This window comes from Hesperophylax consimilis, chromosome 27 (genome assembly GCF_061612785.1).
Source record: "Hesperophylax consimilis isolate HC1 chromosome 27, BYU_Hcon_1.0, whole genome shotgun sequence".
Lineage (NCBI taxonomy): Eukaryota > Metazoa > Arthropoda > Insecta > Trichoptera > Limnephilidae > Hesperophylax > Hesperophylax consimilis.
This window is the reverse complement of record NC_142862.1, coordinates 22,880,026-22,907,971: the sequence shown is the minus strand read 5'-3', so window position 1 is coordinate 22,907,971 and position 27,946 is coordinate 22,880,026. Positions and strand designations below refer to the sequence as shown.

General features: G+C 35.0%; 2 protein-coding genes and 1 long non-coding RNA gene across 3 annotated transcripts in view; 1 reads left to right on the top strand and 2 right to left on the bottom strand.

Annotated features, from left to right (window-relative positions):
• The window catches only part of LOC149410786 (uncharacterized), a 32,296-nt gene extending 27,778 nt beyond the window's left edge, over positions 1-4,518 (bottom strand). The window contains exons 1-2 of the mRNA XM_089648339.1: positions 4,185-4,518; positions 743-1,356 (exon numbers count right to left, since the gene is read on the bottom strand). Of these exons, the coding sequence (XP_089504465.1) occupies positions 743-1,274 (532 nt within the window). The 5' untranslated portion in view covers positions 1,275-1,356; positions 4,185-4,518. The remainder of the gene's footprint in view (positions 1-742; positions 1,357-4,184) is intronic.
• A 1,371-nt stretch (positions 4,519-5,889) lies between these two features.
• Positions 5,890-26,820, bottom strand: LOC149410784 (uncharacterized). The gene is made up of 3 exons (XM_089647867.1): positions 26,056-26,820; positions 10,316-10,479; positions 5,890-6,747 (listed from the first exon to the last, which is right to left on the bottom strand). The coding sequence occupies exons 1-3, from the start codon at positions 26,804-26,806 to the stop codon at positions 6,055-6,057; spliced, it is 1,608 nt and encodes a 535-aa protein (XP_089503993.1). The 5' UTR covers positions 26,807-26,820; the 3' UTR covers positions 5,890-6,054.
• LOC149410785 (uncharacterized) lies at positions 12,476-13,339 on the top strand. The gene is made up of 3 exons (XR_016304967.1): positions 12,476-12,560; positions 12,742-12,892; positions 12,984-13,339. It is a non-coding gene; the product is annotated as an uncharacterized LOC149410785 (long non-coding RNA).
• Positions 26,821-27,946: the final 1,126 nt, after the last annotated feature.

Genomic DNA, 27,946 nt, shown 5'->3' with positions numbered 1-27,946 from the left:
TATCTTGGCGACTACCACCATACTTCCGCATGTAGGATCTACAAAGGCACACATTGCCGACATTTTGTAAACTCGTCGGCAACGCCAGTCTCCCCCGACCAGCCGAACGAGATTGTTCCCACTTACGTTGTATAGACTTTAAACATGACTTGTGTCAGTCATTTACTAACAATGCGTGAGCTTAAGATCAATGCTAGGAACAAAACAGTCAAGTCAAAATGACAGGCTGTGAAAATGACAACTAAAGCAACTGTTTGATTGTGAGTGAGGTTTAGAAAGCATTCTAGTTTAGAAGTTTTGAGAACTCAACAATGATTGGTGGCAACACGGGTTTTGTTATTTCAGTAGCGACGTCTACGAACCGTGCGCGAATTGTTTGCAACGTTGAGTACACAACATGAGTATCAGATACTTGCATAAGAGAAGGGCCTAAGAATTCCAGTAATATTGTCAAAAAAAGAGCTATAAGAAAATTTTCCTCTTTTCCTTTCATTTACCACAGCCATCCTATTTATTATGACAATAATTCACTACTTTCCGATGCTGTTTCGTTTTTATTCCAGAAATGCTTTATTATGTGAATACCGCACAAAAGTTCCAGCTGCTCCCGACCATCTGGAGCCAGTTAGACTATGGCATCCCCCATTGGGGTAAGTTGTGAGGCTGAAGGTGGTAGGGAGGGGAAGGATATGGGGAAGAGGGTGGTGGCAGAATGTGCTGCAAAAATGTTTAAAAATCTTACCGTAATCTCCATACTCAATCCCGTCGTCATCATAGCTTGATCCTACAACTGGTCCGTCAGTCAGAACTCTGGCGGAATGCGCCACGCTGTTATAAGTGTGAATACAGATCCTCGAGCTGTCCCCCTTCTCTATCACCGTTGCCTTCTCCAAAAGCGAAGCCTTAAACATTGCCTCCGCAGCATCCGGCTTCTTCCCGCTATTAACAAGTTCGCTATTGCCATGATGCAGCTTAATTTGTAGCGACTTCGAAGTAGACTGAGAAAACAAGTCATTCACAACGGGACTATTAACTTTTTGCGGTTCGTTCGTCGGTAAAGCAGTAATCTTCTTACCGACTTCGCTTCCAGAAGAAAACTCATTGTTGTAAACATGCTTCAAATTTCTTTTCAATCGGAATAATTCTTTAGTTTTATTGACTTTTAATTTATGATTTATTTCATTTATATTCTTTGTAATTGGTTTTGGAAATGCAGCTACTTCGCTCAATAAATAAATTGCAACCAAAAATGTAGCTTTTTGTTGGAAAAACATTGTTTATTTTTTTTTATCAATATTATGGTTTAGCTATGAGTGTAAAAATGGAGTCATTCTGGTAATCTGGTTGATAGGTGTTCTGAAAGTAAAAACAAATACAGGTTAGTGTATAAATAGTGTGTTATTGATTAGAATATTAACAATGGCAATAAAAATGACATAAATAAGTTGTTTGTGTAAATATTGTGAAAATATTGACAATCGCCTTTATTAGACATGGTCAGATTTATCCACAGACATAGGAATTAATAGACGAGAAGATAATGGCGAGGGGTAAAATCAACTGTTGAAGAACGAAGGGCGTAAGGCTGACTGTGATTCGTCAATAAATCAATCTGACAGTAAATAGGCATCTCGCATTATAATATCACCATTTACTTCTTAAAAGTAAAATCTGCTTTTGAATGAATAGACATTTTTACATGGGAGCGCAAATTACTCGCCACGTTATGAACAAATTTGCGAAGTCCAAATTCGGCAAAAAAATTCAGTTCTATTTTCAGAGTCGAATATTTTGTTTAAGTATTTAGTTAAGACACTTTTATAAATGTTCATAATTTACTTCCCAGCAACCAACCAGCTTTGTGTTTCGCGTCCAGACGTTTCTCGATGTGATAGTATATGTTTCTAAAACTGATCTATATTATACGATGTGAATATGCTTAAAATAAAGTAAAATAATGCTTATATATGGAATGTAATACGACAATTGGGTTTATTCTCTTTTTCAAATCTATTTTTACAAGTTTTCATAGTACAAGTCAACATTTTGCCGTGTTATTTCGTAAAATGAACCGATGATGCCTCGACCATAGTTCGCACAAGAATGATGACGTCACGTTTTCAAATTTCACTTGAGGCCATACGCGAGCCCAGCCGGCTCCAATGGAACCGGTATGGGGAGTGGGGATAATACGCTTTTAATCACTTAGGGCAGGTCTACTAATATTCATATGTCTATGGATTTATCATAGGACTGAGTGGACAAATAAGTCATGTTCCCATCCTGGCGTCACAGGATCTATATTCCTCTGTTTTGGCTAAATCCTCCATCACTGCACCGGCGAAAATTTTCTCAATATAAATATTGTTAGGTTATTCGTAATAAAAAATGGTTTGATTTTTTTTATTAACCTGTCAACTGTAGATGGGACACCGGTGTCTTCCATACAAAAATCCATTACATTTTTCAAAGCGAGTTTAACCCCTATGTACAAAGGAACTGTATGAAGAATATGTTCAGTATCACTTGAGTAAAATATTGCTTTGGAAAATCCTTTTTATTTGATGTATGCAGCTTCTCTGACGCCTTTGGAATAAATTATATTGACAATTTTTCAGCATGTCATTTTTGCTCAAGGGTTAATCAAGAGTCCCGAGTTAATTCATAATTCAATCCCTAATTTATTTATTTTTAAATATCATGAATTCTACGATCATGTTACAATATATATAGACGCGCTGTGGAAATCTCAAAGTGGCAAGCCAAAAGCAAGTCATTTGTAGTACTTTCGATTTCGTAGTTTTAGTACTAAACTGCCACGCGTCACGTAAGTTTGTGTGCTACCTCTAATTAAATTGCATTTAAAAAGAGCCAAAGAGTGCGTGATGATAAAATGTTTCCATTACTCAGCATACACTAGTAAAAGCCAAGAAATAAGATTTCATTCGTAAATACACACATTATATTATTATACAAAATACAAATATTTTGAACGTTTCCTGAAGATTTTCAGCCCAATTGTAGAAAGTGGGATAGCGATCATGGCAACACATAAGTATAAGAAGGATAACCAGTTGTCTTATAGTGTAAGCGAGTAAGCATATCTTGTTATCTCAGTCCAACTGTGATGTAGTTTTCAACGCAATTACGAAAAAACTGTCCGCTGTAGTTTATTTCGTTCATGTGCACATATTCATTGAATGTCTATTGTCTTTGTCATACAAGAACAATGTTTGAATAAAGAATTTACCAGTGTTTCTTACTTGCCACATTTTATCTTGAGTTTGTGAGACAAAAGCAAGTCTAGATGTATTGTAACATCATTGGATTTCTACAATATTTGTTTTTAAAAGCATGTTTACAAAATATGGGTCCACTTTGATTCTAGTTGGTTTCTGCTTGCAGTTCTGTCTCAAGATACTAAGGTTTTTCAAAAAAAGGGGCGGGCCCTGATACAGTATAAATAATAATTCAGTCTTATATTATCAACTTTTCTAACCAATTGACTGCAATATTATGTTTTATAAATAGCTTGTATATTTTTGTTCACCGTTTAAGATCCCAAAAATTATAAACGTGAAGAAATTTTCATGCATTTTCGAATATGTTTTTCGTGAACTAGGAGGCAGAACTAGGTTATAATATAATAGGAATGAGTGAGTATTAGAACAAACAGTTAATATTTGAACTTGTAGCGCCGCTATTTGACTAATACAGTCCTGACAAAAATAAAAACAAAACAACCTCAAAACATCTCTTCTTTTTTTAAATCGTGTTTTTAAAGATTACACACTTGGTAAGACTTGCTGAACAGTCAATTATGAAAGAGGGTGTAGGAAAATATAACAAGGAGTGAACTTCATCAGTAAAAAATGCGACTTTGGCTGATTCATTTTAGTTTGTAAAAAATATTGATAATAGATTCAAAACTGTGATCTTCTTATGGAATATTAATCATATTTATCGTGAATTCATAACATTGCGTGGACTGGGATACCATTGTTTATTAAAAAAAATTATTAAAAGAAGGTTCATTTGCGAAATCCTATAAAATGTCATGAAAACTGTCACTCTACTGTCTGAATTATCGACTTTTTTGTGGTTTTTGAAACATGTTACAATGCAAGCGAGCAGAAAACATCTTTGCCAAAATTATCGAGTAAATAAACAGTATTTTTGTTAACCTTGTTTGTCATTTTGATTGTATTTTCATCTGCGGTGACAGCGGATATTTTATTTTGAAGTTTGGAACATTTAAGCTTGACTTGCCCCACTGTGGACACTGAAGAACCGAAGCGAATGCAGCACATGCAGGATATCATTATATATAATTTGCCATTTGCAGTTAACAACAGGTGCATCGTATGCCGGCGCCTCCGAGTCTAGACTAACAAATATCGATTATCAGCGTCGCCCACTATCCACGCAGTTCAAATTCCTATCAGAATCCACTATTCACACTGGTTCGTTTATATTTAGGCACACACGAGATAGGTTTCTACATTGGACGCGCGATTTATTAAACCACGGACCCGCGGCGCGGCGAGCGAAAAACAAAAAAATGCAAATAAACAATACAGTATGTAATAATAATAATTGAGATAAAATGACAATACAGCAGGGAGCTCCCAACAGTTCCCATACATTAAGAGTTTACAGTTCTTAAACTGTCACCTAGCGGAGCAAACTTTAACTAGTAAACCAAGTACGGAAATTTAACACGAAATTTTTTTCAATCACTGTAGTTATATTTGCTGCCGCAAGGATCGCTACTATTTTATGTATTCACTTTTGCAATCTAGATTCCCGATGCACCGCAGAACAAAAGCGACGATTTTCCGGCAAAAACACAACACGGATCGGCGACCCTATCGAAAAGGATTCGATGCAATGAATACTTACGTTAGTCGGTGCGATTATCAAAATGCATCGATAACAAAATCTTTTTCCAGACATGATGTGCCGGCACCAGCTTCTGGCTGTTGTGGCATTACCATGCAAATATCTTTTATTATTTTGATTTGCGAAACTGTCAAACTCAATGTTGTAGAAGTGCGACGGCCATGTTTTTATTTGGACCCACGTGACTTATCGTGATCCGGTTACCGACAAATGGATAGGTACCTACCTTCATTATTTGGTTTTCGGAGAGGGCTCCAGTTTTTAGACCCAATACCAAAGCAAATAATGTTTTAACAATAAAATTACATAACCTACAAAATTTTAAAAACATTCATGTAGTATTTTTTGTTATTATTTGTGAGTAGTAGTTTATTATTTGACACCTATTTATATATTTTCTTTATAATAATGTTGTTTCATTCCTTTTATCTCGTTTGACGAAAAAATTGCACATAACTAAAATACTGAATCTTGTTACGAATATGATATTGGGAACAAATAAAAATATTTTTTTTGAAGTGTGGGTGTGTTTCTACGGGCAGGGTTCAATCAAAGTAAATAAAGGTAAGTAGGTACATATTAAAAGAAAAACCCAACAGTCCTTTAAAATTATTTTTATTCTCAAATTACTAGCAGAAATTTGGTTTCGTGATTATATACACATGTTTTTTAAGCCACAGTAGAAGCCTCTACTGTTTCGTAGGAAAATTTTATTATTTAATAAAACCTAAAATGGGGAATATAATTTGTAATGATGCATTACTCTACGGACCTTGGAAAATTACTTTTTGGGTTAGTTTTTGATTATTTTTTAAATCGGTAACATTTTAAGAAAAATAAAACGTGGTACTAAAAATTGGGTCTGTTTTTGTAAAAGAAAAACTGCTGTCACGCTTAAAAATGTATGAACAATATATATATTGATATTGGCGTCTGCAACTGAACATCAAAAAAATTTCATATAGTTTTGTAATTAATTATCTTCTAAATAAAATCAAAATACGGATTTTACCATCTGAAATGATTTTTTTAGACACTTTACAGCAAAACTTAATATATAAAATTCTAAAAGTAACACATTACCAGATGGTTAATGTACAATCTTTTAAAAAACTACTTTAATACCTATTTTTAGTAGTTGCTGTCATTTATTTATACACTGAAATTATCTTCTACTCGATTTTGTACATCGTCGTCCATTATGGAAGGAACACCTTTTTCGCTTTCTAGAACTTCGGAGGGCATAAAATTATTTTTAGGTACTAACAGATCTTCACTTGAATAAAGACTATTTTTATTACCAATACTGAACGGCACTTTACATTTCAAATTATTTGCATAATCGTAACGCATTACGTTACTTTCTGGTGGTTTATTCCAATTTGTCATGTTCAGGGCAGAAGTCGTGGGTAAGGACTGATGTGAGAACATTTGCGGTCCAAACTGCGGGGCATGCCCCAAATGCGGCATCATTCGGTGAGCGTTGGAACCTAGCAATTGATGAGCGTTGGAATTTAGCATTTGATGAGTGTTGGGACCGAGTTCCTGTTTAGGGGGCGGATAAAAATGGCGGGATGTTTCAGATGTGGACGGTAAATTAGACATGTGAGTATTTGGTGGGAAATTTGATATGGTGTTTTGCATCGGTCTGGTCCATTGCGTTTGAGTCATAGGGCTTAATGGCGATTGATTGGGGCAGTTGAATATCCAGAGGCGATCCCCGAGGAACATGGGTCGAGGAGCCAGCACTCCCATGCTGCTATAGTATTGCTGGGCCAATAGTTCCACGTCGTTTGTGTATTTTCGTTTCCATTTCGTTCGTCGATTTTGAAACCATATTTTGATCTGAAATGAAAAGAAAAGCATACTTTAATTCAAAGAAGACGTAAGACACCAGACCTACGTTCTCGTCTGAACATCGATATATCAACTTTAGATACGGCGTGTCATACAAATTCAGTCGAATAATTCGAGGTAATAATGGGTAATTTCATAAGCAAACTCCCCAAATGATTCTGTCGCATTGCATCGCTTCGAAAGCATAATATCTTGGGAGACAAATTTGGTTCTGCAGACCAACAAACTTTTAAAATCTTTTGATCTTTGACTGCGAAATAATGCACTTTCTTTTGATAACTGTTTTCGTAACCGAATTTTGCTTTCGATGTCATTTTAACATTCACACGCCCTGTCTAGACTTTACTGGTCGATGCCTGTGAAAGATTATGAAATAGAGACAGCTGATTTTGATTACGGTTTTTTCTTTGTGGTCAACACCTAGGTTCTGAAATGAAATCATACCGGCTTTTGCATTTTTCTTCCCTACTACGTCACAGATATCTTCAAAGATTCAAAGCGCAGATTCATTCCTTCCTTTTATCAATAATAAGTTAGTTTCATTATGGGTACCTACTCTTTTCACACATTATTTAATTTTTATTAGGTTACCTACTAATTTAGCTTTTTTTATTTAGAAAGACAAACATTCTCAGGTTACGAATAACTCAGGGCTTAAAGAACACAATCATTGCGGCGTGGGTGTATTTCGAGATCAAAAAGTCTGACCATTCTTGGCTTAAATTTAATTTACAGAACTCTGTTTCACCATCATTATGAAATTCAAACGGCATGATAGGCAAGTGTAAAAAAAACAGAGGTTGTGCCAAATAGGCTAGAACGAAAAGGTAAGTACTCAAGTCAGTGGTGACATTCGTTTCCAACATCAGGCAAGGCGAAAGTAGATAATACCAAATACCCTATAATATTAAAAATACCTCCGACTTCTGACATTTCCCATACACTTTGATGGTAACATGCTACACTAGCACCTCCTAACGGCACGGGTTTTGTGCGCATTGGTTTCATTTTATGTGAAATATATTATTTGTTTTACGTTTCATCTCTAAATAATATACAGGGTGCGCCAGAGAAACTTACTTATTTGAAAGTTTAATAAAAACAAAATCACTGTAGTTATTGTTGTAATTCTTTTTTTATTTGAAAATGCAATGTATCAAGTTTTTTTCATACTGTCTTAAAAATTACATCTTTTAAATGGCGACCCTCATTGCGCATACACTGGTTAAGTCGTTTTTGGAAGTTCTCGTCCACTCTTCTCAGCATATCAATCGGAATATTGGCAATAGCATCGCGAATTTTGTTCTTCAGGTGATCTATGGTCCGTAGTCGATCGACATAAACAAGGGATTTCAAATAACCCCATAAAAAAAATCACATGGAGTCAAATCCGGAGAGCGCGCCGGCCATGGGAGATCGCCTCGGAGAGAGATAAGGCGGCTGGGGAAATATTGTCGCAGCAAATTCATGCCCGCTGCTCTCTAGACCACAGCATAATGGCAACTGACGAGAATGGGAAACAAACTTGGGGACGTCCCCCTCTAGATGCGCCCCCTCCCGCCCCTCCACCTGCCCAACTTAACAGACGAGAATTTTTTCAAATAAGTAAGTTTCTCTGGCGCACCCTGTAAAATAATGTCATTATCCGGGTCTGTCTGTTTGTGCGCTTAGCTCTTCTAAACTACGCAACCGGATTTTAGGGTTTTCACTATCATTTAGAGAATTTCCTCCGGACGCCGGACGGTTTAAATATGATATACGCATGTTTTATTGAAAATAGAGAAAAGTCGAGCAACACCGGGTATACGTCAGTTATTAAATACATTTAAAAAAGATTAAAGCGGCCATTACCTAACTCTGTCTTTAATGGTTTAGAAAGGTAATAAAATACTTTATAAATAAATATCGCGATTATCATCATTAATTTTATTTTATGTAAGCTTTAATGAGGACTAATAATTATTAAAGGTAGGTATTTATTATGTAGATACTGTAATTTATTATTAATTCAATTCAATTCCCACAATTACCTATAACTAAACTGTTAGGTTTTTTGGCATCCTGAAAAACGACGAGTGTTTCTGTTGTTTTTTTTATTTTTTATTTGGTACATTATTTTTTACAATTTATGTTTTCCAGTAATGTAGGCCTCACTGGGTGGCTTGCCAGTGCTGAGGCCTTCATTTTATAATATGAAAATATAATCTACATATTATTTAAAGAGAAAAATAATACATTTAAAAATAAAATAATACATTTAAAATGAAATTAATAAATTTGAAATTGAAAATACGAAATACATAATAATACTTAAATATTGAAGACAATATTAGTGATTTCTAAACGAAAATCTGAAACAGAAAAATCAGAAAAGGAAACGGTCACATCTGGGACTCGAACCCAGGACCCTTGTCTTTCCGGGACAGTGCTCTACCGACTGAGCTAATGGGACCCTATTCCCCTCGGTCACTTTTAACTGTATCAAACTTCGAATAAGAACCACCAACATTGTCTTCATTTTTTCACCGCACATTTTTATTGGCAACTATCTTTTATGTATGATCGCAAGATTCAACCCGAACTAAATGCAATCCAGACAGCGTCTTTTTTAGATAAACCTATCTAATTTTTTATTTTTAATGTGCGACATCTGTTGACTTTTCTGCAAGTCTAGAATAAATAAACATAAATGGGACTCGAGTCCCAGATGTGACCGTTTCCTTTTCTGATTTTTCTGTTTCAGATTTTCGTTTAGAAATCACTAATATTGTCTTCAATATTTAAATATTACAATTTGAGGTTTTACTCAAAAAGTTATTCCGAAAAATAAATAAACATAATAATACATTTAAAATTAAAAAATTATGTAATGAAAATAATCTTGTGTGTTTGTGAGTGATGTGTGTTTATATTGGTTTTGTGTGTTACGTGTAGGTTTTATTTTTATTTTATGCTATGACATTTTGGTCATATTGTCTTTTTTGTTCTTGTTATTTTGTGTGTGAATTTATTATTATTTTCCTCAATTTTAATTTCAAGTTTTACACTGTTCAAAGCTTTTAAAGCATGGTATTGGTAGTGTCTTTGTCCAAAGCTTGAATTTATTGTCGGAGTTTTTATGTTTTCTTTGTACGCTTGTCTAACTGGTCTGTTAGTGTTATTTTATGTATGTTGAAATTTATTTTTTTTGTCAAAAATGTAGTTTAGTAGTGTTTTAACGTATAATTGGCGTATATCTAGTACGTCACAGCTGTTGAATATTTGGTCTGTAATATTTGTAATTATTACATCCGTAAATTGCACACACAGACTGACAGACCCTACTTTTTGGGACATTTTCAATTGTTTTAATCAATATTGATCTACCTATTAATTAGGAAGCGCAAAACACCGCAACCAAGTACTAAATAAATTAAATTTGGCGCCATTTAAAGGAATATCAATGTCAATATGCTACACTAGCGACCAGAGTTGTTAATATTGCCAATATTTTACTGGAGTAGGACGTATTATTAATATTATAGGTTATTTGTTCCATATAACATTTGTAGCTTACCTGTGTTTCAGTGAGTCGTAAGTTCCTAGCCAACTGCAAACGCTTAGCAACGGACAGATATTTGTTCCTCTCAAATTCTGTCTCCAAGGACTTTATCTGCTGAGCCGTAAATGCGGTCCTGGGTCGCTTCTTCCTGTCCGAGGACCCCCCTGGTGAGTGCGCATCTGCAACAAGGACACATTAACATCACTACAAACCGGTTTCAGTCTCTGTTCTCTTCTGCCTATTTATTGAGTTCCAACTGCTATTAGGACTACGGTATTATTTGGAGAATATCAAGGGCGGATCCAGGATTTTTTTCCGGGAGGGCTACAAGGGTCAGACGGGCAAAAAGTGTTCTCATATTTGGGATTAACAAACAGCATACAACAATAACTGTAAGAAATATAATTTTAATTTAAAGGTTATTAATATGAAAATAGTAAAAAAACGCCAACGAACTAACTACAGTTCACAACGATTAAAGCCTAAGACACATTATGCGCCCATAATTTGGGGGTGGCATATACATATTATATGTTGGGATGACACACTAAGCTATAATCTTCCCCATGAGAGGAGGTCATATCGATTGGGTGACTGCCGCAGAATATCATTTCTTTATTTATTAATTAACGCCCTTTTCGGGGCTTTTACATATGAATATTAAGAAATATACATGACTTATTGTATACATAACTGAATTGCTTCATTAACAACATTTTATATTTGTTTAAAGATAAATTGAAGATGTCCACTGACTTGGTATAATTGTTTCCCTCTATTAGTATTCTGGGCAAAGAGGAATACATTTGGTAGTTATTCCCAGAATTTCTGCACTGAAATTAGTCCTGACTTCTAGTATTACGTTGTGGAATCCGAAAGCTTATCAATTCTAGCAATACCGGACTATCAACTAAATCGTTTAGAATTTTATATAGAAATACCAAGTCAGTGAAAATTCTTCTGTCTGACAATTTGAGCATATTTATATAATTTAACAGAGTGCTGTAGTTCAACATAATTGCTGGAAAACCCATTACATATATGGGATCTGTCACTTTTACAGATGACAGACGCGCAATTAAGGCGCTCCGTAAATCGTTATATCGTAGGCAGGAGAGGGGGTCGCATAATTTTCAAATATAGCCTGGCTAGCAGATGACAGCGCATATCGTCAGAACGCCAACACTTACAACATATCAACTTTTTAGGTGTGACAGGTTTGTATGGGATTGTATTGCGTGCAATGTGGAGTTATATAAAACGCTTTGAACTTATAGCGTTGTCTGTCACCCCCTTAAGTGTTTTTAATTTATTCGACGTGATATGTTGTTTTTACGTTACCGATCTGCAGTCATACTAGGTAACAATGACAAGTTGTAGAAATTAACCATAAATCCTTACGATTGACCGTGGTAGATATTCTAATCGTGTCAGTGGGTAAACACGACAAGTCAAGTCCCATTTTAGTGTCACTGTCATAACAACATTTACATAACAGTTAAGTTTTCGAGTGTTTTCAGCAATAATATACAACTAATTAACAAACTATGTTTTTGAATCCACACACAGTACACTAACAATGCCTCCGAATGCAAAGTTTAAGCGTGTCAAGTTGTTGTACCTACCTATTTGAATATTTTCCACAAGCAAATACTAAACAATACAAGTTTTTGGGTTGCCATATCAACAGGTTTACGATTTTACCTTATTCATAAGAACCTTTTTTAATTCCCTGTACAACTGGATGGCACGGCGGTGCAATAGTAATGAATTAAAATGCTTTTTATGGCAACACCAAGATGTTTCAAAGGTTCAATAACACAGGGACCCAATAAGCCCTAATATTAGGTTCATGAAATAAAGTCACTTAGTTGGGTACCTACGAATCGAAGGGTGATTACTACAATAGGCAACTCCGAAATCAGCGATATCAGAAAATGCTGATTCGGAGTAGTTACCTTGTTAGAAGATATTTGCCTTGTAGTAAAATATTTAGGGGGAGGTCCTACAGTACCGGCCGGCCTCCAGTACCAGCCAGTTACAATTTCCGAGATTCTACAACAAATGGCGCTGAGACAGTTCATCCAATACACGCAGTATGGTATCTCATGAAGATGCCCCGCTCGGTGGCGACAAGTTTCAACTAGCTTCGTGTCATTGTTAAGATGTCTGTTGGGAGGAGCGGACGTTCGCCGCACGATTAAAGTTCGGTGTGTTATTTCTATAGTTTTGAGGACGACTTCTAAAGAAGTCAAACTTGGTATGTATTGAGTGTTTATATAGCTATTATAAAATACATTTAAAATAAATCTTTATTCGCACAGTGTCACGCTATGTCGAAATAATATTTTACTCCGTTCCCTGCAGTACCGGCCACAAAATTGTCCTCCAGTACTGGCCACTATTTAAATTAATGTTTGTGTGATTAATTTTGCTTTTAGGTACACAAAGATGCCAGACCAGGAAGATATTAGTCAGATGAAGAAGAAAAAGGGGACCTGGGATCCTAACAATTTGCGAAAAGCCGTGGAAAAGGTGCTGAGTACACGCACTCATTTCCTGAGTGCGTGTCAGGCAGCAAATCGCTATCAGGTACCAAGAACAACATTGAATGATAAAATAAGTGCTATTAAAAAAATAATGAGGTCATTATGAAGCCAGCTATGGGTCTGTTTGCTTTCAGGAAAAGATGTTGCCAAAAATAGTACAAAAAACAAAAAAAAAGTGTCAACAGTCTCCCAATACACCAACTCAAGAAGATACAGTCTGCCCATTGTGTCTAAAGTCTCATGACGAAGACTGGATTCAATGCGGAAATTGTAAGATCTGGATACACGAGGCCTGCGCCAACGTTTCAGAGACATCAGCTATATATATTTGCGATTATTGTCTTGGATAAATTTAATGTTTCATTTTTTTGCTATTATTTTTTATGTTTAGCGATTATTACCTTGGATAAATATTGAATTTTTAGCTGGCCGGTACTGGAGGCCAATTTTTTAAATGTCGTTTTTTCATGTTCTTACAATTTTATTAATAAAGTTGACTGTTTCTAAATATATCGATATTTTATTATTTCTATTTATAGTAAAAGAGTTCCTTTACACATTTCAATAGATATTTTGCACATAAGCGGAAGGATTTTTATTTCATTACAAATAATCCTTAAGGTGACGGTACTAGAGGACCTCCCCCTACCACATTATGTTATTCGAACTGCTTTTAAAGCGAGATAATTGCATTGTTCCGGAAATCTGTCTTAGAGTTGTTATGAAACATGTTTGTTACACTAAATTTCTGTATTTTATTGTTAAACTATAAAAACGTTACAGGTGCCCCCTAGCCGACTATAACATTAATTTAATATGTACCTACCTGCCCACACTGACCGATTAAATTCACGGGAGACTTTTCCCGCTGGCAGCACATGAAAGCGCGGCAATTCCCCTGTGACAAGATGGCCAACATAAATTACAAACGTCAAAACATGCACTAAAATCCGTTATATTGTCAAAATAAACGCTGGGATCGATAAATACCGACGAAATGTGGCCCGTTTATCATTGCGGGGACGCGGAGACACGAAAAAAGCCATCGTAGATCATTAATTTAACAGTTTAAGAATGTTTAAGATGTAGAAGATGACGCCACTAAAACATGCTCCCTAATTAGAGCTATTTCCGACCATTAGAATGCTTGAAACTGAGACTCTGTTGCTTGTAACTCTAAAATGCAGTTTTAGAACTGTTGTGTAGTGATCACATTTTTAGAAAATCATAATGGATTTGATTTACTGGTTTATTAATATTTTTCTACATAAAAATCCTAGTGGATGTCGCTTGGATTCTTGTCGGCTAAAAAAATGCATTTATTTTATTTATGATGGAAATTCGAATGTTTTGGAGTTGATTCATTGAACCAGACTGCTATAAAAATCGTTTGTACTACCTATTTGGTATTCTTGATATGTATTAATTAAAAAATGTATGTTGATAGGTATTTACAAAAACACATTTAGGACGGATCGAATTAAGATTCGCCCGTTCCATCTTTGCTTTTCAATTTATTAAAGATTAGAAACAAAACAAACGCCAACAGACCAAAAAAAGATTCGCCAAAGAAGTATAGAAATTGAATAAAAATTAACAATACCATGGCAACACCCAACACCTATTATATATTAAAATAGTAGGTACCTAAATTCAAATGTGAGTAGTTTATTTGTGGTTATGATTGACTTCCGAATTTAAACTTGTGATATTGGACAAAAAAAATGGCATATCTCAATTTCGTATCTTATGCGCCAGCAAAAATCAATGTCACTGGGTACCTACTACCTACCGACCCAATTAGAATAGTTTTTTATAGCGGAATTTGAACCTAACATAACCTAACACCCCAGAATACAAGTCATGTGAGCTATCCACTGAGCCATGGATACCATCACTTTGATACCTAACTCAGTCTAAGATCGTCTTTCCACACTTTTTTGTACAATATCTTTACCTACATAAGGGATAGCATTACCGCGGCGCGCTAAATTGGGTGGAACAACGCTGAAAACGCAGTTAAAATTCCACAACATCTCAAAAGGCAATAATTAATTATGCTTATTAGTTTGTGTTACACGGATATCTCAACAGATGTCACCTTGTTATGTCGTAATAGGAAACGATTTTTGATACTTTTATAATTATTACCCACGCATTTGGAAGGTGACCGGATAACTCATCAAAATGACAATTCAACACATGTTTAAAAAGTGATGAAACAAAAACTAGGTTAAATAGGTTATGTAGGATAGACAGGTTGTTTAAATTTTATTTTACTTTTTATTTTATTTTTAGTTTAAAGTTATCTTAATCTTATGTTTTTTTTTTCTTCGCCATATATAGTATTTTCTTAAAATGTATTATGAACATTTTTTTGTATTATAAAATGGAGGCATAAACACGGGTAAGCCACCCAGTTAACCAACATTACTAAATTGTACCTACTAAGAAATGTAAAATATTACACCAAAAAAAAAAGATTTATACGTTGGTTTTGTTTAGGGCTTTTGATGACAATACCTACCACTTTTTAAATGAACCGTAAAAGGAACCACGGAATCTCTTCAAATTATTCGTAATCCAGTTAAAAACGGGATTGCTGGCCCTAAACGAAAGAAGTGATAGGTTACCTAGGGCATGTAGAGCGAATGAGGGAAGAAAAGAGTGTAAGGAGAATATAACTACGATGCAAATGTGAATGGTAGCAGAAGTCGGGGACGCCCGAGGAATTCATGGCACTACCAAGTGAATCAGATACTTGAGTCGGGCCATGGTAAGAGTCAGAATAATAGAAGAGTATGTATGAGACGATGTATGAATGTGAATGAGGCAAGGAGTGTGTGCCAAGAAAGAATTGTTTGGCGGTCCGTCCTCTCTGCCTACCCCTGTGGTGTAACGGCGTGATGGTATTTACCTAATAAACTTTAAGAAAAATTACGAATGTTTATCACGATGTCGGAACACGTGTTCATGAAAATCCTAATATTTTTGCATTTCGTTGATTTTTTTTAATTTTAAACATTTTTAAATAGATTTTTTTCACATTCGCTTCGCGCGGGAGGCCTCGAGGAAAATAATTATATGTCATCTTTGGGGATGCTGTGTGAAGGGAAGAAAGGAGAGGAAGATCTGGGAAGGAAAAAAGGTATGAGGGCGAATCTGGCGATCAGCGTGTCCAGAAGTGATGGAAGTTTGAATTCATCCCTCTCACTGCGGTGCAAGACGATTGAGAGACGATGAAAGTCCGGCAAGACCTAGACAAACCTCGCCCCATGAACCCGGGCACCCCTGCTAAGTCTCCAAACGTAGCCGATCACTTGGGTGACCTATGGCGGGAGTGTTGGTTATAAATGGTTCCGGGGACGGCGCACAGTGGGCTGAAAATCGCCTTTCATAGACATAGAGACTTGAATTTTCAAGGGTATTTTTTTTGGCTAGAAATGGATTCTGCTGAGCATTACTATGCTATAAAATTTCGTACGAAGCAATTGCGTGTACAAATGCAGAAGTTATCATTTTTTTAAGAAAAATTTGTATGGCACTGACATTAAAAATGAGGCTATCTCTGGAATCACAAGGTTGGCCATTCTATCCTTACACACAGATATACCTACTACTATTTATTTGTATTTTTTTGACATACTTCGTATTGTGGCGCAACTTGTGATTTTTTTTTTAAATCCTCAAAGTTGAAAAAAACACTTTTTAATGTTGATGATTCATTTTAATGCTTAAATGATTTACATATGAGTATGCTTTGTCTAGTTTACAATATTTTATTAACACTGCAAGCGTAAAAGCATTTAAGCATTAAAATGAATCATCAACATTCAAAAGTGTTTTTTTCAACTTTGAGGATTTAAAAAAAAAATCGCATGTTGCGCCACAATACGAAGTATTTAAAAAAATACAAATAAATAGTAGTATATCTGTGTGTAAGGATAGAACGGCCAACCTTATGATTCCAGAGATAGCCTCATTTTTAATGTCAGTGCCATACAAATTTTTCTTAAAAAAATGATAACTCCTTCATTTGTACACGCAATTGCTTCGTACGAAATTTTATAGCATAGTAATGATCAGCAGAATACATTTCTAGCCAAAAAAAATACCCTTGAAAATTCAAGTCTCTATGTAAGGCGATTTTCAGCCCACTGTGCGGCGGTGCCGATAGCCGCCTCCCAACTTGAAGATGTATTTTTCCACGGTGTTTTATCAAAGAGGAACCAGCAGTAAATTGATAAATTAAAATAAACAGGGCCTCTTGTCTTATCTGGAGTTAATCAGTTAATGTAACAAACAAAATATATGTATCGCAATTAACATGTTTTATATTTCAAATAAGGAATTATACAATTTGTCGAAATAAACTTCACTATTCCAAAGACAATTCTTTTTTCAAACTTTCTAGGTAGGTACCTACCTACAAGGTATAGTTTGAAAAAAGAATTGTCTTTTTTCAAACTATAGTATTGTCTTTGGAATAGTGACGTTTATGTATCGCAATTAACATGTTTTATATTTCAAATAAGGAATTATAAAATTTGTCGAAATAAACGTCAATATTCCAAAGACAATTCTTTTTTCAAACTTTCTAGGTAGGTACCTACTATAATATTGAAAAAATCTAATAAGTTCAATAAACAAGACGATTTCATATTTGAAAAAATAATCTTCACTGAACTATTAAAACAGCCACCGTATTGAAATGGAAACGGAACGTACAAACAAATTTACAGACAGATGAAATGAAAAATGGTCAAGTTAAAACAGGATATCGGAACCTCTCAGTCAATTACCAGGCATTCCCCAATCTTCAGCTCTTCCCTATCTCCTTTCGTTCCCCTCCCCATTATTTTCAGCCAAAAAACATACCCCAATTTTGGGATAACATAGTCAAATTGTCTCCGGGTAAATTCACGTAAAAAATCAACCCGTTGAAAACAAATTATTTTGACTATATTTTAAAATGTTTTTAAAACATTAAAAAGATTGATATATAGAAAGTCTGAGGATTGAGTCGGCAACTCTACCCACCTCGCCAAATGCCGATCGGGTAGGACCGACATTTATTTCGTATATTAACTGCAGTAATGTCATTCTATTTCAGAAAAATATGGTCGCGTGTGTGTATGTGATTGCTACCAAAAGTTGAGAGAGTGCATTGTGATCGACAACGAGTAGATATATCTGCCGTGTTTCAGCTCGATCGGATGTCGGGAAATGGGTTTATTTCAGCTTCCAAGATTTGCAATACTTCATTACCAAAAATAAAAGTGATAATTCAAATAGATGTATTTAAAAAAACAGTCTAGCTTACAGGTTTATATTTAGGACGTAGGTACCATCTTCTAACAAGCTGTGTGTCATTTTTTCATTCGATGTTAATAGTAGCTAAGTAACTACCTAGTACCTACCCATGTTAATTTACATTTTCTGTTAAAACAACAATATCCGAACAGACTTCAAAGAGGGAATATGTGAACACTTAATGGCCGCCGTGTCAAATAGATCTGTTAATTGCTTAATTGTGCGCCAGAAACGCTTTCTTCTAATGTTATATATTGTTTTCTTATGCTTTACTGTTCCGAAAATATCTACGTTTAAATCTAGGGTGTAGTCTTTTAAATTTCTTTCCAAAATCATAAAGATAGTAAACATTTATGAAGCAAATCATTTAAAAAAAATGAACTACTTTGTATGATCATACAAAACTATTGAAGGTAGTTTTTTTTACATTAACCATATTACATCTTTGGGGATGATGTATGGGGAGGCTTCTTGAGGAGAGGGAGAAGTGAACACGGAGAAAACTTACTGATATGTAATTTCGTTAATTATTAAAAATCTGGTAAAATTATTCGTTAAAATGGGACTGCAGTATCAGTCAAAAGCGAATGTCTTACGAGGACGGCGGAACACGTGTTCATACAAATACTGATATTGATAGTGTCGCATTTTATCATGATATTATTAGGAAAAGAACACGTGTTCTTTCTATTCTGGAAGACTAATATTCAATCTGGAAGTTGGCATGCTGTCACTTTTTTTAATATGATCTTTTTTCTCCGTGCATGTTGTAGGAGGGTTTCAGTAGGCCGCCGTGAATTCTAGTGATTTGTTTTTGGGGTATTATGCCGTGTTGCGCTATCTCCTTCTTTAGCCAACGTTTCGGAGAGCATTGCAGTATCCATCATCAGGGCAGATGTGTAATTTTTGACACTGCAATACTGTCCGAAACGTTGGCTAAAGAAGGAGGTAGCGCAACACGGCATAATACCCCAAAAACAAATCACTATAATACTTTTGGCCGTGAAAATCTCAAATCATACCTCGCAGTGATTTTTTTTTCAATGTTTAGAATTTCAAATATATGTTTAATCATTGACCCTATACCATGAGAAAAATAAAATTTTATTAACCTGCGATGATATCTTCAGGTGGTGCGTTTAACCTTAAAATTATTTAAAAAATATATTTTCTTTACATTTTACTAGAGCTCCCAAGTAACTTTTATAATTATTATTTATAGTGGCACGTGTAACACTTATTGGTTTATCTTCATTTGGAGAATCGTGCATTGAAATACCTGCCCTAATACCCGTTTTATACGATACATTTTTTCATCCAGTTTGTTTAATCGAGATGAAAAAAGGGATGTGTTCTATTTCGGTAATAAAGGTTCAAAGACGAAAGGGTAAACAAAAACATCTTTTGGATAATGACCAAGCATGTAACAAAGCTCCATCCATGCTCCATCAAAGCTTGCAAATAACAGATTGTGATCTATGTTTCAACGTGTTGCCATTTTTGACGATTTAGTACCGTCTTAAAATATCATTTCTTCTCTAATAGCAAATATCTAGATGTAATCGTATGCATGAAAATAATAATCGTGTAAAGCGAAAAAAAATCGTACGGGTCCTGATATAGGGATCGATATGAAAAAAATATCGTGTAAAGACATGAACCCCTGATATTTGCACGATTTACAAAAATCAAAAAACACAAAATAGGTTGTTTTGAAGACATTAATATTAAAATAAAAAAAGTTGGTTCTGAGTTCTGCTATTCACCCCTGATCAGACTAAAATACTGTAAACTCTTCATTCGCTCTCAAATTCTCGGCCGTTGGTGTCGCCAGTCATTTTTGGATAATCGGTGTGGCCGTTATAGATATATTATCACCCGATCTCATGATGAAAGAGCTAGATTAAATGTGTTGCTTTCAATAATCCCAATATATTAGGTAAATATACTTTTTAATAGATGTGATTCAAGAAACTAAAAAGTCATCACAAATCACCCCCTGAGATACGCATACCTATACGTACTCGTATCTTACTGATACCTACGAGTGGTGTGCATAACGCAATGAAAAAGGGTGGGCTGGGTGTAGTTTTCAGGTTCGGGTAAGAACAAAGAATTGCAGCCCATTTTTTAATCACTATTATTGACCTTCTAACTAAAGTACGAATGCACAAACATGTTTCAGGTTATTCGTGCTCCAGGAACTTTTTTTTTTTATTTGGTACAATATTTTTTACATTTTAATTTTTCCAGTAATGTAGGCCTCACTGGGTGGCTTGCCCGTGCTGAGGCCTTCTTTTTATAATATGAAAATATAATCTACATAATACAAACTTTCTAAACAAGTTCTACTGTGTAATTAGTATCACGCGAGATATAACTATATATATATCTTCTTCTGAAAGCATTATCGAACTTTACAATGTCTCAGAAGGCGAAATAAATACGTATTTATAAATTGAATAATTATATAAACGAAAAATTAAAATGGAGTTTGAAGATGATAACAATAAATAAATATCAATGCCTATGTAACGTAAGGTTAAAAAGAATTGAAGTGATTGGGATAGTAACGTTTCTTTGGACAGATTGTGATATAATGGATGAAATATATGTATTATAAGTAAGTAGGTATTTATTTAAGTACTTTCTTACAAATCCTGTGATTTCATAGGATATTTTGGTTTTGATTTATTAAATAAGAAAAAAATAATTAACATTTTAGGACTACACAGTTTTTCACAGAATTACTAACTAGGTTATCCATTCATAACTACTGTGGTCGCCATTCTGCATCCATGCCAAGTGTATAATCTCCGTGGGACGCATCAATCACCTGGCAATTAGCATTTCTGGTGTCACCCGGCGGCCGTTTTCCATTTTCCTTTTGCCGGGAGTCGTCAGTCGGGACGTCTTCAGAGGTAAATTATGCGCTTTAGGAAAATGGTAATTACCCATCTACATGAGTCATACCAGCTTCTCCTTCTGACTGCGTGGCGTAGTGGTAAAGACGTTTACTTCAGATCATATAATTGTAGAATTTTTGAGATGAAAGTATGTAAATATAATATTTGCCTTAGGATCACTGCCTTTCAAAATAAGAAATTTACCTATCGAACGTTAGTAAACTTGAAAAATTACACCATCTATTCAATCTGTAAATAGTCCTAAATAAAGTCGCTATCCGCGGCTGTCTGTTTGTGCGCTCAGTTCTTCTAAACTACTCAACGGATTTTGATAGGGTTTTCACTTTCATTTAGAAAATTTATTCCGGGTGGTTTAAATATATAAAAAAATATATTTATAGAGAGTAGAGAATAGTCGATGTTCCGTAATGAAGTCGTAAAAAAATATTTTAAGACGCTTACATTGCTAACGCTGGCTAAACCTTATGAGATAAATAAAAAATAATTTACTACAGAATTGTGTATCTATAATTGTGTAATTGTGTAAATGGTATTTTCACTGAACTAGGTCCAGCAGACATAAAGTGAGTGTTGCTAAATTATTAAGAATCTCTTTAAATTATTGGTAATCCGGTTAAAAACGGGATTATAGACTTCACCAATGAATGAACATGTTTACTGGTAATTATCACGATATATCGCTATGGCAATACTCATTTTTCTCCGTGTAAGTATTTAATTTTTTATATTATTTGAGTGGCTATCCTTTTCATAAGGAGTGCTACATTTTTTGTTCGATTAGTATGAAAGCGTCTTATTTTTATAATGTCACTAGCTGACATTATAAACTGTCAAGATAATGACTATGTCAAGAGAAAGAAATAATTGAAGCTTTATGTCAGAATGGTCACAATTAGTTAGGATTTAAAATGAAACAATTCAACCGATACAAATATAATTCGGTGTTCCACAAGGCAGTGTCTTAGGCCCGATTTTATTAATGATAAATATTAATGATCTATGCAGCCTAAACTGTCATGGCCCAGTCATTAGTTTCACTGATGGCAAAGTCCTTCTCTTCAATGGGAAGTCTTGGGAGACTATATTAGAAAAATTGCTTGATTCAAATTCGCTAACATTAAGTTACACAAAATCAAAATATTTTAAATTTAAAATCCATTACAAACAGACAGATAACCTCAATACAAACCTAAATATTAAATCTATAAACAAACAGACAGATAACCTCAATACAAACCTAAACATTAAAATCCAGAACAAACACACAGATGATAACCTCAATACAAACCTAAACATTAGAATCGATAACCTCAATAAAAACCTAAACATAAAATTAAACGTGAACCAAGAAGTTCCTTGCAATTGGCCAAAACTGAATTAATTACAAAAAATAAAATATCTAGAAATTATTGATAAAACATAAATTGGAACTCCGATGTTGAAAATATAAACAACAAATTAAATACAAACCTATGTTTATAGAACAACCAATTAAAATTTATTACGCCTGTAATAGGTGCTTTAATACTTAGTCCCCATTAGAACCCCTACAGACTATGATTTTGATGCCCTGAATTTAATGTTTTTGCAACAATTATATTTGAAAGCTATTTTTATTTAAAACCTAATAAAACTTTCATTCACATACAAACTCGGATTCATTCACAAGATCCTCATTATAACATACATTATATCAACCATTCTTTACATAGACCCAAAGATATTAGAAGAACGAGATGTGCTATGAGCAGTTCATACTGTGTGGAATTGCTTTGCCCAGTGTCGCCGGTTTTGTTCACCAATACTACTGCACACCTTCACTTACGCTAAGGTATCCGCACTAATACATAGAACAGATTTCTGTGCGTACACGTCCCGATAGTATTCAAAGTACCCTAATTAGGTAGTACTCCGCCTCCGGTCCGGCGGCCAACATAGCATATCTCGTTCTTCTAATATCTTTGCATAGACCCCACACAGGAGGCCCTGAGGAAAATATTTTCCCTCAGGGCCTATGTCATCTTTTAGGGATGCTGTGTGTGGGGGGGTATTTTTAAGGAAAGTAAGTTCTGGGAAGGAAAATTGTATGAGGGATGGATAAGAATCTAGGGATCAGTGTATCCAGGAGTGACAGACGAATGATCTATCCCTTCCACTGCGGCACAAGGCGATGGGTCAGGAGAGACCAGTTGAAGAGGTCAAGGGGTCTCCTCGAACCAACCTCTCCTGATCTGGCAAGCCACGCAGCAGGCGAGCAGGTGCATCCTGCACACACACACCAGGGCACCCCCGCTAAGTCACCAAACGTAGCGAACCACTTGGGATGACCTATGGCAGAGGTGTTGGTTATCCAATAAATGGTTCCAGGGTGAAAAACGCTTCCCGAATTGTAAATAAATCTATATTTAAAACAACGCTTCAACAAAGAAATATGGAATATTTCTATATAAAATTATTTAATATTCTCCCTCTTGCAATAAAACCTTTTAAATAAATAGCCGAATTCAAAATAAGTATTAATATCATTGATTAAGGACACGGGAAGGAAGAATGTAGATACAATGTTGAAATCTAACAAAGATTAACGATACGTTATGTTTTTCTTCTAGATACCGCTTTATAATTTTCCTCTTGTAATATTTTAACACATTACATAAACTTACTTTAAAAAAATGCAACAAAAATGCAGAACATACTTACAAAACTGTAGAACATACTTAGAAAAATACAGAACATACTAACAAAAATGCAGGCCATACTTACACAAAGCAGAACATATTACAAAAATGCAGAACATACTTACAAAAATGCAGGACATACTTACAAAAAGCAGAACATACTTACAAAAAGCAGAACATACTAACAAAACCGCAGAACATACTTACAAAAACGCAGAACATACTTACAAAAATGAAGAACATATTTACAAAAATGCAGAACATACTTGCAAAAAAACTTATTTTATAGTGCACACACAAAACCATGTACAACGTGGCCTCAGATCAGGTTTTTTTTTTTTTTTTTTACAGTATTACCGCACAAGAGTCCCAACTGCTCCCGTCTGGAGCCAGTGAGACTATGGCATCCCCAATTGGGGTATGTTGTGAGGCTGAGGGTATTGGGGAGGGGAGGGAGATGGGGAAGAGGAAGGTGGGGAAGTACCTGGCTATTCAGATCTGGTCACCAAACACGGCTAAAGCCATTTCAAGCAACGTTTCAATTCTGAATGGTGGTCTTACACCAGGGCGATACTGGTAGTATCTTCCACTCTGGAACGTGCCGCAAATATACTATATATTATTTTATTTTAGTTAATTAATTGTGAAATAACACAAATTAATCAAATAAAATTTATTTGCGCACGCCGGGTTCGAACCCGCGACCTTCGGATCTGTAGTCAAAAGCGTATACCACTAGACCACGCCGGCCGTCAGAACATGAGGTAACGTCCGCCGGGGTTACCCCAGTAAGGTCATATATTCTTTTCAAGATTTGTAAAAAAATAATCAATTAATAGGATAAAATAGACGATGTATGAATGTGAATGAGGCAAGGAGTTTGGGCCGAGACAGAGTTTTTTGGCGGTCCGTCTGTATCTACCGCGAGAACCGAAAGTATAAAAAAATATATAATTATGCTGTTTATTAGACTTGGGTGATTTTCAGTGTGTAAAATATAAATATTTAGGACGGGTTGTTTCATAGAATTTGAACAATTCATCAAATGTAAACGTTCATTTTCGGGTTCTGTGAATTCCATTTCAAGTTCTGTTATTATATCATTATAGGCCAGTTACTTGCCATAAATGAAATAATAACAGAACTTGATAATTAACTTTCAAATTTTAAGAATTGTTCAAATTCTCTAAAACAACCCGTCCTAGTTACGGTTTGACCGATTTTCAGGGCTTATATTCCTGAGGTCCTTCTCGAAAGACTATAATATCCTGAACAACCAACATTTTTTTATACATAAATATCTCTAATATTTAGACATCTACCTAGTAGGTACCAACCGACACTTATAACAACTATAACAATCGCTGACATTGACTAAAAAGGTCTCCACAATAACTAATATACCTATGTTTTAATATTTCATATCATAAGAGTATTTCGTTTTGTAATTAAATAACTCCAATGGATGTATTGTTAAAAAGTCGTTAGATAATTAGGAACCTACCCGTAGCAATGATTGATAAAAAAATTCTTAAAATACTAAAAACTTTTAAACATGACCGCCGACGGCCTTTCTACTGTATTTTTGCGGTATCTTTATCATGTGGAAAATAAAGAATTTTAATGTATGATTCGATAGGTACCGACCTATCTTTATTTTCTTAAAAAAACTACGTAGGTACCTTAATAGCTTCGAAAAAACACTTAATAGCTTCGAAATGAATTCGCATAATTTTACATCGTTCAAGTTTATGCTTATTATATATTTGTGAATGAATTATTACTTTATGTACCTAAATACTTAATAATTTAAAAATTCGTCACAAAATATCTTTAGCAAGCTGAAGTTTTTCAGATTTTTAAACTCTCTTGAATCTTTTAATTCAACGGCCTCCGCGATTGATCCTACGAATCCGGGGGTCGCGGATTAAAATCCCGGCGTGCGCAAGTAAATTGATTTTATTAATTTGTGTTATTTCACGACTCAATTATATGTACTATGTGGTAGTTAATTTCAGTATCGCCCCGGTGAAAGACCATAATTCAAAATCAAATGTGGCTTGAAATGGCTTTAGCCGTGTTTGGTGACTAAATATTCCCCACCTTCCTCTTTCCCATCTCCTTCCCCTTCCCACTACCTTCAGCCTCAAAACATACCGCAATTCGGGATGCCATAGTATCACTGGCTCCAGATGGCTGGGAGCAGTTAGGACTCTTGTACGGTATACATTAAAAAAACTGGAGTTAAGTTGAAAAATACAAAAATATGGTCGTATTTTCATTCTTACCGTAATTTCCATCTTCAATTTCAATGTCTCCGCTTTCTTCGCTACATTCCCTCGCTGCAATATTTTCCACTGCCGCCAAATCATTAGCAGAACTTCCTCCACCAAATTTTACAAAAGAATTACTGGACTGAGCGGCAAGAATTGCATCGTAATCCTCATTTTCCATAATATCTGAATTATTCAGACTAATTTCAGATACATTGTCACTTCTCTGGGTGGAACTCTCAAAATCGTTGTCATTTTCCATAGAACACTTTTCATCACAATCGTCAAGATTTGTCTCTGGTTTCGGGGGTTCCAAATTTGATTTCAAAACGTCCTTTGGAAGGGAAGAATGTCCACTGCAAGTAGGAGAGTCGAAATTGAAAAATGTATCCGTTTTCGAATATTTAAAATTCGAAGCTTTGTTGTTATTTAAAATATCACTCTTCTCTGTCATTTCGTTGTAATTCACACCAATATTAAAATTGTCTTGTTGAATAAATTCATTTCGTGGATTTTTAATCGTTTTGTCACTATTTTTTGAAGATTTTCGCGAGTACTTTAGTTTTTGTTCACTGCACTTTTGTTTGCTGCTCGGTTCGCCTTTAGCCAGCAAATGATCAATAGAAAATGATATTTTCTGCGCTGTTTTTATGAAAGGTTTTTCAACGAACTGTGAATATGGTTTTATGGGATCACTACCTTCAACAAACATTCTTTCTTCGTCTTCTCTGCTAAAGTTATCCAGGATTTTTTCACAACCCTCCATTTTGAATATTATAACAAAAAATTAAATAATAAAACACCTTTCCAATAAAAAAACACTTAAAACTTAAAAAATGTTTTTCCAAGATTAGGCAGATTTATATTATCTATTTTATTAGTTATAAAACATTGTTTTTAATCTGTTAAAACTTTGAATGTTTATTGGGAATTTCAACAAATTTCTGTCAGGAGAATGTCCTAATTTTGATTATTGTCGTTTAAAACTTTGGTAAAACATAGGTGAGTTCAAAAACACAATGAGTTTATAGTCTGAACTGTTCAAACATTGAGTGTTATTTAAATAAATATAATTTCGCAGTGACGTTTCGAGCTGCAACACGTCGGAAAGCCGAAATCGAAATGCGCGCTAACTGAGCACGTTATTTGTCGCGTCTTTCAGCTAACAGACAAAATGCGTTAAACGCTCAATAATTTTTGGCTAATTTGAACGTTTAGAACCATGTGCACGTGAACAAGCGTCTTCATCTTGCAGTACCTACCCCCAAAATCACACTAAGTACCAAGATGGCGGCGAGCGAATTTGAAAGATTTGACTCTGGCGCCTCTTTTGACTGAAAGCTCAAACTAGCTTATTCAAAAGTCGTTCTTAATTCGATTTTCTTGAGAGCGTCTTAAATTTAAATTGTTGCGTTTGTGGGCGGACTTTTAGCTGACAATTAACTTGACAAAGTGGCCTATTATATCTGTCGCTGTCGAGTGAAATGAGATCTTAAGGCATGTTGAGAGAAGGACGATAATGGCGTGGTTGGGAGCTTGCTCTTGTAATTGCTCGGGAGCCAATGGGAGCGAACGGGCGTGGTTGGGGAAATGTGCGGACGGTGATTTAGTATGGAGAGATATTTGTCGCGAGGCGAGACGGATTGGTGGAAAACATCCTAATTAAATAGTTAATTGAAGGATTTATTCGAGTGACATTCTCTTTCTTAAAATAAGGCGTTAATGAGGGTATCATTTTCTAATGCTAACTGATATTTTATTCATTATTATTTCGAAAATAAGTTGGTACTTAGGTAGGTAGGTGCCTACCTACATCTAATTAACTATTTAAGAAATATATTTGTACAGCGCCCTTGAGGTGATTTTTCACGAAAACGGCACTAAATAAATTTGCCAAATATTACTA